At 38.9% G+C, this 16,458-nt stretch overlaps 1 protein-coding gene across 1 annotated transcript in view; it reads right to left on the bottom strand.

Moving 5' to 3' along the window:
* Positions 1 to 8,755: 8,755 nt before the first annotated feature.
* Positions 8,756 to 16,458, bottom strand: part of GFY (golgi associated olfactory signaling regulator) — a 77,038-nt gene continuing 69,335 nt past the window's right edge. The window contains exon 4 of the mRNA XM_053690764.1: positions 8,756 to 9,777. Within this exon, the coding sequence (XP_053546739.1) occupies positions 9,548 to 9,777 (230 nt within the window). The 3' untranslated portion in view covers positions 8,756 to 9,547. The remainder of the gene's footprint in view (positions 9,778 to 16,458) is intronic.

The following is a 16,458-nucleotide window of genomic DNA, read 5'->3' as shown; positions in this document are numbered from 1 at the left end:
AATTCTGGGGTCCATATTTCTATCAACAGACAAAACAAAACCTTTTCTTCTGCCATATTCTTTACTTATTATGATGAAGAACCCAATCTTTCTGTGGCAGCTTGCCCTTAGGAATATTCTTCAAGAACAGCTCTTTTTCACCCTTCTTCATTTTCGTAGATTCTGCTTTAGACCTATTTCCCATGCTGCACTTTCCTTGTTAGATGCAAGCTTTCAAAAAGCAAGATAGGAGCCTCCTGTCTTGCAAAAAAATTAAGATTATTATAGCCTTGTTGACTCAATAGCCACAATTTTGTTACAAACAGGCTCTTATAATATTGAGGACTATAGAATATTTCATATGTATCTATGCAAGATATTATGCTGCTTTTCTATCTTTTCCAGTGTGAATTCAGTTACTGATTCCATTGATTACAGCCTGAGAAACCCAGTCTCCATCAAGTTCAGTTCCTGCTCTTTCCGGATCAACCGGACTTTTTCTACATTCAAGTTCCAATTGGCTAGTTTTAAAGCCTATGCCTTTTTGGGAAATCTGTTCCTTCAGAATAAGACTGTTTTTCTGCTACAGTTAGCGTAAAGAAAGAGGAAGTAGAAATGTGTGTAACGGTTTATATGGGTTCTGTTAAGCCCTTAGTGGTGGACAATATGTTACTTTGTTTCTTTTTCATTGTGGATGTACTGCTGGATGATTTTGTAGTAAAGGAAGTAAGCAAAATATCACCTCCTATCATATTCTTGATTATCTTATTTGTTTTCAATTTTAAAAAAGTTACATGTAATTTGTTACAGGAGGTACTTTTTTTTTTTTTAAGTTGTTAAATAAAGATGTTTTTTTTTTATCTTAAGAGCCCTTGGAATATTTTTATTCAATGACTTGTTATATAGAGTAGAGAAATCTCTACTTTCTTCCAAGTGGCTGGTTCCTATGTGTGACGTTATCTGGTGTAGGAGGCAGGTTGTAGTCTTGGAATGATCAAGGTGTAAGTTCAGCATTTTCCCCAGCCGTATCCCGTGGTAGGCCAAGGGGTAGTTGCTATTCAAGATAAATGCAAATAACTAAACAAAGATGCTGCGTGAAAAAACAAGGTATCTAAAATAAGTGTATAGCTAATAAATACATGTGTAAGTATCAATATCTAATAATCACTAAATATCTATACTATAATTTTGTTTGTAATGTCCGTCGCCGTCGGCAGTTGCGCACGCATCCTCAAAGGAATGTTGGATGCACGTGCAGCCGCCTTGCAGCGACAGACAGCTTCAGGAGCTCCAACTCTCAGCTGTAACATAACAGCTGAGAGCTGAAGCTTCTGAAGCTTCAGGCATCTGCCGCATATGGAGCTGGATTGTGATCGGTGATCTGCCTCCATATGAGGCCAGATGCCTGATTGTTACAGACTGTGACACTGTGTGTGTCACCGTCTGTAACGATCTTCTGCTGGTGAAGGTGTGGGCAAACTGGGCATGAAGGGGGCGGGGCCGGCCGAGCATGATGGGGCGGAGCCGGGGCATGACGGGGGAGGAACTGGCGCGTGACGGTGCAGAGTCGGTGCGGGGTCAGACGGGAACGGCCGTGGCTGTCTGCGTGAGAGCGCACAAGAGGGGTGAGAGAGAGTAAAAGAGGGGGGAGATAGAGAAGGGTGAGACAGAGCAAAAGAGAAGGGGGGAAAAAGGAAAAAAGAGGGGGGAAAGAGCAAAAGTGGGGAGTGAGAGCAAAAGAGAAGAAGGGCAAAAGCAAAAGAGAGGGGAGAGAAAGCAAATGAGAGCTGGAGAGAGAGCAACTGAGAGGGGGGGAGAGAGCAAAAAAAGAGGAGGAGAGAGAGCAAATGAGGGGGGAGAGAGAGCAAAAGAGAGCAGAGAGAGAGCAAATGAGAGGGGAGAGAGAGAGCAAAAGAGAGGGGAGAGAGAGAGCAAAAGAGAGGAGAGAGCAAAAGAGAGGGGAGAAAGAGAGCAAAAGAGAGGGGAGAGAGAGAGCAAAAGAGAAGGGGGAGAAGGGGAGCAAAAGACAGGGGGAGAGCAAAAGAGAGGGGGAGAGAGAGCAAAAGAAAGGGGGGAGAGAAAGCAAAAGAGAGGGGGGAGAGAGAGCAAAAGAGAGCAGGAGAGAGAGCAAAAGAGAGAGGGGGAGAGAGAGCAAAAGAGAAGGGGGAGAGAGCAAAAGAGGGGGGGAGAGAGCAAAAGAGAGGGGGGAGAGAGAGCAAAAGAGGGGGAGAGAGAGCAAAAGAAAGGGGGAAGAGAGAGCAAAAGGGGTGGTTTAAAAATCCATCTGGATGGCAGGGTGGTGAAAGAATCCACCTGGATGCAGTGTTAGCTGCATCCAGGTGGATTCCACAAATGGCAGTGTGGTGAAAGAATCCACCTGGATGGAGCTCCTTTCACCACCCTGCCATTTTTGGAATCCACCTGGATGGCAGGGTGGTAAAAGAATCCACCTGGATGCAAAGTAAGCTGAATCCAGGTGGATTCTAAAAAGGGCAGCGTGGTGAAAGAATACACCTGGATGCAGTGTAAGCTGCATCCAGGTGGATTCTTTCACCACCCTGATATTTTTGGAATCCACCTGGATGGCAGGGTGGTGAAAGAATCCACCTGGATGCAGCGTAAGCTGTATCCAGGTGGATTCCAAAAATGGCAGGGTGGTTCCGTCACCACAATAGACCATCCTTCCGAAAATGGCAGGGTGGTTCCATCACCACAAAAGACTGCCCTCTGGGTAGGCTTTCCCACTTTTTATATAAAAGAAGAGTTACAAAATAGGTTGTTTCTACATCTGTAGTTTAAACAAAAATTAGACTGCCCTTTGGGCAGGCTTATAGACTAGTGCAATATAAATATATTCATAAATTATTAGTACATAACCACCGGTTGTTTCAAAATATATATTTTAAAATCACAAATACAAAAACATACAAAAAGCCAATCAATCACAGCCAAGTCAAAATAAAATCCAAATAAGAATAAATGTCACTTCTTAAAAAGCTCACTTCATAAAAATAGGCTTAGATCAAATGAAAGAATGCAGGTATGCAATTGATTATAACTTCAAATCCTCCATTGGCTCAAAAACAATTCCCAGTGTACACGTTTTTAGAGATTGATTTTTACAACAAACCCCTCTCTCTTTCGACTTCCACGATGGTTACATTGTGATCTTGTGTGGGTAACGGATCTACCTCTTAGGTGTCCTGATGTCCTGGTTTGGGCGTTCTGTGGTGTTTCAACTCTCTCTCAGGCTGCGTTCGGGCAGCGCTCAGAAGCTAGTGGGGGTGCTTCACTCCCAGTGATGACGTGGCGCTAGGTGACGTCACAAGCAAGGGAGCTTAGAAAAAACGTTCGCATGCGCAAAGGGATCTGCTGCACAATAATGTACTGCGCATGCGAACGTTTTTACTAAGCTCCCTTGTAGCTGTTACATAACACCAGTGTTATGCCGATAATGATTTCCCCACTCTCTTCGTAAACATCGGAACTCTGACCCACCTCCATTCAGCTGCTCTCAGCTCAGCCCCTGTAGCTTATCCTGCACTGAATAGAGGTGGGTCAGAGTTGCGATGTTTGCCAAGAGACTGAGGAAATCATTCTCGGCATAACATCGGATGTCTGACAGCAGCATCTAGTACATGGCAAACTGTACTAAATGCTGCTGTCAGATGTATCCGCCTCCTCTGCTGCTTATAAAAAACATTGCAGCCTCCACAGCAACATGTGTGTGGAGGCTGCCATGTTGCCAAGCATCTGAGCTTGCTCTGAAAAGTCCCAGCTTTTCCAGCACACTGGAAGCGCTGGGACTTACGTCATCAGAGCGCTCAAAAAACGCCAGCCATCTCACTTGCAAGTGTGAGAAAAACGCTCCAAGCGAGTCCCAGTTCGCTTGGAGCGCTGCCCGAATGCGCCCTCAGTGTAGCGTGATCAAACTTCCGCATTCAGTGGTCACGTGGTATATGTGGACCAATGGGATGCGGAGATTACCCGCTATCGATGGGAAAGAAAATCTTGCTTACTTGCATTCTTTCACTAGATCTAAGCCTCTTTTTATGAAGTGAGCTTTTTAAGAAGTGACGTTTGTTCTTATTTGGATTTTATTTTTACTTGACTTGACTTTTTGTATGGAATTTGTGATTTTAAAATATATTTTGATACCACCAGTGGTTATGTATTAATAAATCTATATAAATATATTTATATTGGATATTTAGTGATTATTAGATATTGATTCTTACACATATATTTATTAGTTATACACTTATTTTAGATACCATGCTTTTTATGGCAGCATCTTTGTTTTGTTATTTGCACTAATAACTGAGGTCTGAGCTCGGATAAAGAGTGATGGAGACAGGTATGTAGTCTGAAATCTGATTTGGGCCAATTAATGACAGAAAATGGTACAGAGTCGAATGGTTCTGATAACTTACAGTATATAGACAGATTTTTTTCCTAAAGAGGTGTCAGGAGGATCTTGTTTGGGGTATGACATTGGAATATAGATGGTATAAAAAGGATGACATGCAACTGGCCAGCTGTCTGATGATAGCATACGGTTAGCATAAGGGTGATTAAGGTGGCATGCCCAAAACAATTGTAGGCATGCAATGTATTTGACAACTGTATATGTATTTTTTAAATATTGGGCTCTTTCATTGTGTATTTGATATATTATTAAATAAATGTGCCTATATATACTGCACAACCCGTAAGAAAGCATGATATTTACAGGTATGCATTATGTAGCGGTTATTAAAGAATAAGAAAACTTGCCTGGATGCTATTTTTCTTTGGACATACTCTTAGATCTTTAACAAAAGTCACAAAAGGACAAGAGGTCTCTATATATGCAGATATGGAGAAAAAAGCTTTTATGTATGTGTGCTTTGTGCAAAAATATTAACATTTGTCAACAACCCCCTAATTTAACCACTGATGTGAGGTTAGATATCAGTGGTATATTGACACACATTTGGACAGTTGTGGAGAGCAATCAGTAAAGAAGATTGGGTGATAATGTTGCTGTACTAGATAATGGGCCGGGTTACAAGTGGAGCGTATACGTTTGTGCGCAAGCGATATCAGGTTTTTGTGTTTGTGTGCAGGTTAAATTGGTCTGATATTACAAGTTAAAAAGTAAACACGATAGCTTGAGAGCAATTCAAGTTAATGCTCGTCAGGTTAGCACGTCCTTAGAACTGTGGTTAACTGTTTTATGAAACAAAAAAGTGTCACAAGACACATAACAAATACATTACAAAGTACAGTTACACTTAATAAAACCATCTAATATAAATTATTTCTAAAAAATATTGCTCACAAAAGTTATAAGGGCTCAAAGATATGAGGTCTCAGGTGTTAGAAAAAAAAGGCAAGCAAAGGTCTTTAACATTGAGATATATATACAGGTGGCCCTCGGTTTACAACGGTTCAATTTATACCGTTTCATAATAACAACCTTTTTTTCCAGTCATGTGACTGCTATTGAAAAGCATTGAGAAGCAGTGCATTTATTAAAATAGCCAGTAGGTGGAGCTGTACGCTTGTGTTGCAGCAAAGCCAAGCAAGCTGAAATTAATCAGTTTAACCAGACCTGAGCTATGGAGCAGATTTCAAAGGAACAAGATCTTCCTGTCTATAAATCAGTCCAGATTGGAATGCTTAGAAAGAACTGTTTGCAGAAAAATGCAAGTGAAGTCTGTGTTGTGTGATTATTTTATTAGGTTTATAATGCTGTTTAGCAAAAGTTTTTGTTCATTTAACTTAGTTTAATTATATATTCTGTGTTGTGTGATTATTTTATTAGGCTTATAATGTTGCTAAGCATTTAAAGTCATCATTTCAAAGCTTTAAAAATAATGTATTAGGTGTTAATTATGACAATTTTGAGAGGGGCCTGGAACCTAACTGCCTCATTTCCCATAGACTTACATTATAAACTGGATTTCAAATTACAACGGATTTGATTTACAACCATTCCTTCTGGAACCTAACCCCGACGTAAACTGAGGACTGCCTGTATATATATATATATATATATATATATATATATATATATATATATATATATACACACACACACACGTCTAAAGATGTATATGTATGTATATATAAATGTCTATATATGTGTAAAGATGAATTTATGTATTGATATGTGTATATATGTATTTACAAACATATATACACATATATAATTATATATATATATATATATATATATATATATATATATACACCTGTATATTGTAGCAAAATACCATGAGATAAATAAAGAAATATGTATTTATGAATAAATAGAACATATTCTGCTATGTGAAGAACTATTGATGTGAAATATTCATATTTTCATGTCTGGGTTAGTGCACTTGAGAATATACGATTGGGTTTGTGACTTCTATGGGGGAATAAGTTATCGCACGTGCAATATTCTAAGTTCGGCTTTTTGTGTGTGTACGGTTAGCAAGAGAGAGAAAACTTTTTACTTTCAACTGCTAATACCAGCGCAACCAAACGTGCGCACAAAAGTTTACTTCTAGTGTAATTAGCGCTCTAGCGAAAGTGCAAAATAGCGCTCCAATCGTCCTCTGTCCCAATATCTGAAGAGACAGAAAAGAGGAACATAATAAGTGGGCAGAATCCAAAAGGTTTGGTCAAGATCATGCCTATTTGTAGAGGGGTAAAACAGTCTGTTCTGTCTGTTTAGCTTTTTCTAAGTTGTGACTGGAATAAAACCAATGTCATTCCTAATAGTAGTCTTCGTGTAGTTTCTCTCATTCCAAGGACACACTTGGATGGGACCATTCAGGTAATTATCTAGCTCATGAATAATAGGGACTTTCACTAGTGATGAGGTATACATGGAGGGGTCATGCAACCCGACTAGGCAACCAAGGATCTTTTATTTGTTTAAAAAAAATATATAAACATTTGGAGAGCACTGGAGTGGGAAAGTGTCATACTGTCACGAACCAAGCCTCCAGACGAAAAATAAAAGGTCTAGGAGGCTTTCTGCCCAACAGGGATGTGGGGGGGATTTTAACCCATGACTCTGTGCTTTACTATTCTGTTTGCTTATGTGTTGAGCCACAGTCAGTTCTAGCAGTCAGGGAACTATATTGTAATATCATGAAGCTTAAAAGAACAGCCTAAAGAGTATTTGTCTTACTTGTAATTATACCTGTGCAAAACACAGGTGCTCTCAATTTTGAATTTACTCAGAGCCAACCCTGTGCAAAGCCTCCCTATTTAATGCTGGCTGTTAGGCTGCACAGGGTCTTCACATTGATTCTGTTTTTTCACAAGCCAGAACATTACCTGCCTTGACTGGACCCTGGTTTCCTGCCTTATCCAGTTTCCTGGACTTCAGAAAGACTTTGCTTTTGAATCTGCATCTCTGTTAACACGTTTGTTCCCTGCCGCTCCTTGACTCCTGGCTTTTGTGGACAATACATACCTGAAAAGTTTGTACTTAATTTACCTGCATGTATTTGTTCATCTTAAGAGTTTTTTTATTCAAATAAATATCTGTTTCTTTTCTATCTACATGGCTTCTACTAATCTTCATTTAAAGCAACTGTTCCAGACAATGAGGCTCTCACAAAATATCCTGAGACAGAACATGACATATACCTTAGACCTACTCATCAAATTATTCTGCCTTCTAAATCTTGCTGCCCTAAACACAGGCCTAGATGGCTTACGTCAAACTGTTCCCTTGTATCTGCTACGCTCTGGCTCTACGCTGCTCCTATACCCTACACAACAGGGTTTCGTTTTTGCTCTAGTAAATCTTTAACACAGAATTGTTATAAATGAATGCTACCAAGTTAAAAACAGAAACATAATGGACAGAGTGAAATATTGTGAGAAAATACTACATAGGTGATAAAAGAACAACACCTATAAAATGGCATAATCCTCCAGTTATTTAACTAAAGGTAAGAAGTGATAAAAATATGTTGTTTTTCTGCCAAACATCAATAAACTTTTGCATTTAATGAGTCATCCAGGATGTGACCCATAAATGGTGAATTCTGTAGACTATATTATAGACTCTAGATAGATATATGATGACCTGATTGTTTGCTCGGTTATTTTATGGCAGAATGCATATAAATTATTTCAAAAACAGCAAATTGTAAAGTCCATGTTTAGATATATATAAGACTAGGGCCTGGTTTACCACATTTCTTTGTTTTTAGATTGAGTACACTCACCAACATTAAAATCAACATTAATACCTGCTTGTTGGCTGACTCATTTTCAAGTGGGATGTTTATCTGTGTATGCCAATATGTGTCTTAGATAAAGAAATGCCTTAATCAAACATATTCTATCATCCATATGAAAACCAGAATTTACCGTAAATATGGTGAAATTGCCTTTGCTTTAAAAGGTCTGATATGAAATCTGTTAACATTTGACTAATAGAGAAGGATCAATTATGTATTTATGAAACTAATAGTTAAGAATCTGTTATGTACTTACTACTACTGGTTATTGGCTGCTACTTCCTGATAGGCACCTCCTGCTAATGTCCATGATCAGCCAATGAGCATTAGCAGCCAGAACACAACTGTTACTACTGTATTAGTTTCAAGAGGCATTTTAAGAGCCTTTACTTCCCTTTTTTCTGTAAAAATATATTACCATGTTTAAACCCCGGTCTTTCAGACGTAAAATATTTTTTTTAGTACAATCTCCCTTAAAGGGAGTGTTTGCATCTGTAACTTTTTATACCATAAAATTCTATTTGATCAGAAAAGCCACAATATGGATTAAATGTAGTTTGTATTTTCAAGCTGGCCATTTTAATAACTGCTCGCTGAAAATGTCAAATAAAAAAATTACACATTTAGTGCAGCGCTGGGTTTACATTTTGTATAAGTTTATCTTGTTGTAATATGTTTGATTGATTAGTCAAATATGTCTATATACAGAAAAGCCATGCTTATTACTCTATTAATGAACTTAATACTACCACAGAGGGCTTTTACAGCATATTTAATTACTATATACCTTTTTTTGGTTACAAATGCATCTATCTGCAAACATTTAATCACATAGGCCTCTAGTTATCAAGGTCTGTCGGACCTGATCCGACAGTGCGGATCAGGTCTGACAGACCTCGCTGAATACGGCGAGCAATACGCTTGCCGTATTCAGCATTGCACCAACAGCTCACAAGAGCTGCTGGTGCAATGCCGCCCCGTGCAGACTCGCGGCCAATGGGCTGCCAGCAGGGGGGTGTCAATCAACCTGATCGTACTCGATCGGGTTGATTTCCAGCAATGTCTGTCCGCCTACTCAGAGCAGGCGGACAGGTTATGGAGCAGCGGTCTTTGTGACCGCTGCTTCATAACTGCTGTTTCTGGCGAGCCTGCAGGGGCATCAAGCTCCATTCGGAGCTTCATACATATGCCCCATAGTCTCATCTACAAATAGACTTCTATACACATAGACACAACTAGGCTTCAACAAAACTCAGTAGGTTGTCATCTTGCCTCATCTCAGAATAACAGTTGATTAATTAATAAAAAAAGAGTTCTCTTTCAAAATATGCTCTCTATGTAAAGTTTTTGCCCTCTATTGTATTGTTAAGGGATCCCAAAAGGATAATCTGTCTCAGGTTCTCATTGGAAGATGTGCCATTTGGAGCTTTAAATTTAGAGTCTTTATTAGCTTTGTATTCAGTGTTGTGTAGGTATTTTAGCTCTGGTGTCTGAACAGGAGTGATATCAGTGTCTCTAAAGGAGAAGAAGTCAAAGTGATCCACAGGAGTATCCAGGTGTAGCACTGTTGGATTAAAAATAGGAGAGATTAGTTTCTGTTTAAATTCTGGGTACAATCATTAGTTTTAAATGTGCATGAAAAGAGTTTTAAGTGGATGACAATTTCAACTAGCCATTTATTCACATAATTAAGATATTATTTCAAAATTACCAAAAAAGTAAAAAACAAACAAAAAAAAAAAACACGGAAAAAGATTAATTATTACACACTACAAAACCCTGTAGCTTTCTAGCTGTAGTAAAAAAAAAACAACTCAAAATTTGTTCATTGGTGCCCTCTGATTCAGCTAAGACTAAACTTGTTTATATTTTTCATCATTTATATTTTTGATTATTTTAAAGTCTTAATCTAAAATGATGCAATGCAGTAATTCTTTTTGGTATAGTAGAACTGCCCAAATTCTCAAAATTGACCTCCAAAATATATACGGCTAGATTACGAGTTGTGCGTTAAGGTAAAAAAGCAGCATTAAGAGGTCCTAACGCTGCTTTTTCCCTTTCCCTACCGCTGCTATTACGAGTCTTGAAGGTTTAGGGTCACCGCACACTTCTTTGACCTTACCACAAAACGACTTACGTAACCTTTGTAAAGTCTTTTTTCTATGGGACTTCCATAGCGCTGATATTACGAGTCTATCCTGGGAGGCCAAAAAGTGAGCGGTACACCCTACCCTGTCAAGAGTCCAAACACATTTAAAAGTCAGTAGTTATGAGTTTTTTTGGTACAACGTTGTAACATAAAACTCATAACTAAAGTGCTAAAAAGTACACTAACACCCATAAACTACCTATTAACCCCTAAACCGAGGCCCTCCCGCATTGCAAACCCACCTACATTATATTTATGAACTCCTAATCTGCTGCCCCCAACATCTCCGACACCTACATTATATTTATTAACCCCTAATCTGCTGCCCCCAACATCGCCGATACCTACATTATAATTATTAACCCCTAATCTGCCACTCCGGACACCGCCGACACCTACATTATATGTATTAACCTCTAATCTGCTGCCCCCAACATCGCAGACACCTACATACTATTTATTAACCCCTAATCTGCCACCCCCAATGTCACCGCAACCTACCTATATTTATTAACCCCTAATCTGCCGCCCCCAACGTCGCTGCCACTATATTAAAGTTATTAAGCCCTAAACCTAAGTCAAACCCTAACACCCCCTAGCTTAAATATAATTACAATAAATATTACTATCATTAACTAAATTATTCCTATTTAAAAATAAATACTTACCTATAAAATAAACCCTAAGATAGCTACAATATAACTAATTGTTACATTGTAGCTAGTTTAGGGTTTATTTTTATTTAACAGGGAAGTTTGTATTTATTTAAACTAGGTAGAATAGTTATTAAATAGTTATTAACTATTTAATAACTACCTAGCTAAAATAAAGACAAATTTACCTGTAAAATAAAACCTAACCTAAGTTACACTAACACCTAACACTACACTATAATTAAATAAATTAACTAAATTAAATACAATTACCTAAATTAAATTAGCTAAAGTACAAAACCGCCCACTAAATTACAGAGAATAATAAACAAATTACAGATATTTAAACTAATTACACCTAATCTAATAGCCCTATTAAAACAAAAAAAGCCCCCCAAAATAAAAAAAACCCTAGCCTAAACTAAACTACCAATAGCCCTTAAAAGGGCCTTTTGCGGGGCATTGCCCCAAAGTAATCAGCTCTTTTACCTGTAAAAAAAAATACAAACAACCCCCCCAACAGTAAAACCCACCACCCACACAACCATCCCCCCAAATAAAATACTATCTAAATGAAACTAAGCTCCCCATTGCCCTGAAAAGGGCATTTGGATGGGCATTGCACTTAAAAGGGCAGTTAGCTCTATTGCAGCCCAAAGTCCCTAACCTACAAATAAAACCCACCCAATACACCCTTAAAAAAACCTAACACTAACCCCCTGAAGATCGACTTACCAGGAGAGGTCTTTATCTAAGCCGGGCTGAAGTCCTCAACGAAGCCGGGAGAAGTCTTCATCCAAGCCGGGCGAAGTGGTCCTCCAGATGGGCAGAAGTCTTCATCCAGAAGACATCTTCTATCTTCATCCATCCGGTGCGGAGCAGGTCCATTTGCAAGACATTCGACACGGAGCATCCTCTTCATCCGACGACTAAAGCTGAATGAAGGTACCTTTAAGTGACGTCATCCAAGATGGCTTCCCTTAGATTCCGATTGGCTGATAGAATTTTATCAAACAATCGGAATTAAGGTAGAAAAAATCATATTGGCTGATGCAATCAGCCAATAGGATTGAAGTTCAATCCTATTGGCTGATCCAATCAGCCAATAGGATTGAGCTTGGATTCTATTGGCTGTTCCAATCAGTTAGTGTAACAATAGTTAGTGTAACTATTGTTACTAGTGTAACTATTTAATAACTATTCTACCTAGTTAAAATAAATACAAACTTGCCTGTAAAATAAAAATAAACCCTAAGCTAGCTACAATGTAACAATTAGTTATATTGTAGCTATCTTAGGGTTTATTTTATAGGTAAGTATTTAGTTTTAAATAGGAATCATTTAGTTAATGATAGTAATATTTATTTAGATTTATTGTAATTATATTTAAGTTAGGGGGTGTTAGGGTTAGACTTGTGTAGTGTTAGGTGTTAGGGTAATTTAGGTTAGGTTTTATTTTACAGGTAAATTTGTCTTTATTTTAGCTAGGTAGTTATTAAATAGTTAATAACTATTTAATAACTATTCTACCTAGTTTAAATAAATACAAACTTGCCTGTTAAATAAAAATAAACCCTAAACTAGCTACAATGTAACAATTAGTTATATTGTAGCTATCTTAGGGCTTATTTTATAGGTAAGTATTTATTTTTAAATAGGAATAATTTAGTTAATGATAGTAATATTTATCGTAATTATATTTAAGCTAGGGGGTGTTAGGGTTAGACTTAGGTTTAGGGGTTAATAACTTTAATATAGTGGCGGCGACGTTGGGGGCGGCATATTACGGGTTAATAAATGTAGGTAGGTTGTGGCGACATTGGGGGCGGAAGATTAGGGGTTAATAAATAGTATGTAGGTGTCGGCGATGTTGGGGGCAGCAGATTAGGGGTTAATACATATAATGTAGGTGGCGGCGGTGTCCGGAGTGGCAGATTAGGGGTTAATAATTATAATGTAGGTGTCAGCGAAGTCGAGGGTGGCAGATTAGGGTTAATAAGTGTAAGATTAGGGGTATTTAGACTCGGGGTTCATGTTAGGGTGTTAGGTGTAGACATAACTTTTATTTCCCCATAGGAATCAATGGGGCTGCGTTAAAGAGTTTTAAGCTGCTTTTTTTTTCTCAGCTGGCTCTCCCCATTGATTCCTATGGGGAAATTGTGCACGAGCACGTACGACCAGCTCACCGCTAACTTAAGCAGCGCTGGTATTGGAGTGCAGTAATGAGCAAAATTTTGCTCAAAGCTCACTTCTTGCCTTTTAACGACGGGTTTCTGAAAACTCGTAATACCAGCGCTGCAGGTAAGTGAGCGGTGAGGCAAAACTGCTCGTTAGCACCACGTAGCCTCTAATGCAAAACTCGTAATCTGGGCCTTATATTTTTAAAGTAGACAACCCAAGGTATTGATCTACATTATTAGTATATTTCATGCCACTATTTGTTTGCCAAATATGATCATTGTTAGCTTTTTCTCAAACCTTGAGTTTCTCACTGAAATTATTTACACACAACTACTGCAGTCATAAGACAAATGGTTGTAAAAGCTTCTCTGGGATCCTGTTTGTTCAGAAATAGCAGACTTGCATGGCTTTGCCATTGCTATTTTGCATTTAAAAGGCCACTAATTGCTGCTGCATGCCACACTTTTGAAATTCACAGCAGTGAAGGTGTTAATCAGTTAGTTTGTAAGGTTAGTATTTGCTGTAGAGTAGGGATTACCCTCCACCTGACACCTCCGACCCCCTGATCCCTACCTGATCCGTCCCAAACACCTCTCTTCCCCCCTTCACCCCCTGCTGGTCACCACTATCTTAGGTAGTGGCAAACAGTCTGCAAGTATCCCGTTTAGGGCTATTTTTTTATTAATAATTTTTATTGAGGTTTTTTTAAATATACAGAATAAGAAAAAGAAAAAGAAAAAAAAAAGGACATTGTAATACAGACATTATCACAACCTATAGATTTGATTTATAACAATCCAAATCTTGCCATGAAATGATATAGAAAAAAAAAACTGATTTAGAGATACATTCTTTTTGCAACATATTGGGCCACTCTTGGACCCTAGCCATCATATAAAAATAATCTTCAGAAGGTAAAAAAATGATAGGCCACTTTTGGGCCTTTCTGTAAAGTGAATGAACTAACCAAAATTAAACTAAACTTAACTGTAAAGTGAACTAGATAATGATTATAGCAGTAAGAATAACATATCTTGTGACAGTATTACAAGTAGTATACTTCATCAGTACAGTGCATTGAAACTTAGAGTTGAATTATTTATTATAGCTATTACTGTGATAAGACAATATCAGATAAATTAACAACTTGTGTGCAGTATATTAGGGAGCACAGCTTTGTTAAATAAATTACATTAAGACAGGGCCAGTAAATAGAGACCAATAAGGGACATATTTGGATCTATCTTGACATAAGTGAGATCATTTATTTGCATGTATAGGCAAATGCTGATACTATGTACCTGAATATTAGGGAATAGGGAAGGCTACTCATAGACCACAGTGCAGATTAGTTGATGACGTACAGGGCCATGTAGGCAGTGCTTAGCAATATCTGGACATTATTAGATTTACTTTTTCCCCTAACAAACAGTGGACAATGATAAGACAGACAGGAGTATAAATGTACAATCTCCATGAAGTTAGTACATCTGCCTGGTAATTTATGCAGCTATGTGTAAACTAACTTAGATAGACTCATTGAAACAAGGACATATGTGTGTTGGGGCTTGAACAGAGTATTGAAACAGAAATAATCAAATCCAGTTATACAGAGAAGTGAGTAACCATATACCCCGTATTTAGGCTGTAGCACAATCACCCAGTTTAGCCAATGCCAGTCTTTTACATTGCCACATGAATGAACCTGGTATCTGCAGCTGAAAAGGAATGTAACACCTAAAGGCTTTGGTTTAGCAGACTCGAGCTTGAGGTAGGGCAGTTGGGCCAATGAAGAAAGTCCTGGCGTTTATTCCTCATCTCCATGCACTCACAGATAGATGGGGGTTGTCGAGAGGCCCGGAAGTTTGCAGCGTCTCTCCTATTCAATACGGCTACTGAGCCATGGGTGGTGAGTAAATGCAGCCATTTATCTATATTTGGTGTAGCAGAGAGAGCAGCTGCAGTCTCAGGGATTACTGGCTGTACGTGCTCTGAGCTTGCTGCAAGAAAAGATCGTTCCATGTCAGCAGCCGCGGGTCTCTTTAATCACCGGAAGATTTTCTCCAATGCTTGCGCAGCTCCTGTTCTCTCCGTCTGTTGGTTCGTTGGTCTGGAGCTGGATTGCAGCAGTATTAGGCTCAGTTTCTTCACTTGTTTTGCTAGTCAGGCTGTTGCGGCTAAGCTGTTTAGGAATATCCATTATCTCCAAGTATTGAATCTCCCTGCCATCAATTTCCAGAGAGGGAGCTTTTTTCTCCGCTGTGGGGAAATCACTTCTAGTAGCATCTGCGTCGTCCGATGGTTTGGTCTCTTGTAACCCGGCTGGCCTTACCCTATCAGGTTTGTGCAGAGCAGGGTAAAATATTGCCACCATTCTTTCCTCCAGTCTCTGGGCATGTTCCTGTAGTATCGCTCTCAATTGCGTAATTAAGAAGGTATCCTCCATTTTCATTCAGCATGTAGGGAACAGCATAGGTTTACTTTAACCTTAACCTTAACTTGCTGTAAGTATGCAATCCTCTTAGTAATAGGGACAGTGTTGGCTTCAGGGGAAGAATTGCGCGCTTAAGGCACAGCTAGTTGAGGGGCGGTGTTGAGGCTTCAGTTATAGGGGAAGGCCTCAGAATGAATAGTCCGGTACTGAGGGCAATTAAGCCACGTCAAGATTCAAAATCCTATATTTCGAATCAGGTCATCAACAGACAAGCTTCTCCGCTAGTTTGAATAGTATATATCCAGTTCATCGTCACTAAATTAGTGAGTTTTGGAGAGAGCTGAAAGTGCTGAAGCTCAGTGCGACCAGTAAGATGGCCAGTAAGAAAAGGAAGGAAGTTCTCCAGAGATAATGATGACTACAAAAATCATAAAGTCTACAATTATCAATCTGTGAGAGGGACATACGATTCCGGCACAGATGGCTCTGATGCCGAGGTAGAACAGCATAAGACAAACTCTGATAAGAAGCAGTCTTTTTTAGGGGAAGGAGGAGAGGTGGTAGGAAGAGGAGGAGGGGGAACAAATTCAAACTCTGGAGAGAGACGTTACCCCTCCAGGCAGCGCCATCAACAGGGCTACGAAACAGAGCCAGGGGAATTACCGCCAGAGCAGACCACAACGTTTTCGGGATCAAAGGGGATTTCAAAACTAGGGGGTGATGACCTGCAAGTAATAAACCTGTCTTCTTTCAAGCTAAGTACTGCTCACATAGAGGTCCTCAAGAAGGGGCTTTCATTTTGCCCCACAAATAATTTAGATAAATTTA

This window comes from Bombina bombina, chromosome 8 (assembly GCF_027579735.1).
Source record: "Bombina bombina isolate aBomBom1 chromosome 8, aBomBom1.pri, whole genome shotgun sequence".
NCBI lineage: Eukaryota > Metazoa > Chordata > Amphibia > Anura > Bombinatoridae > Bombina > Bombina bombina.
Note: the sequence above shows the minus strand (reverse complement) of the source record. Positions and strands in the feature narration are given on the sequence as shown.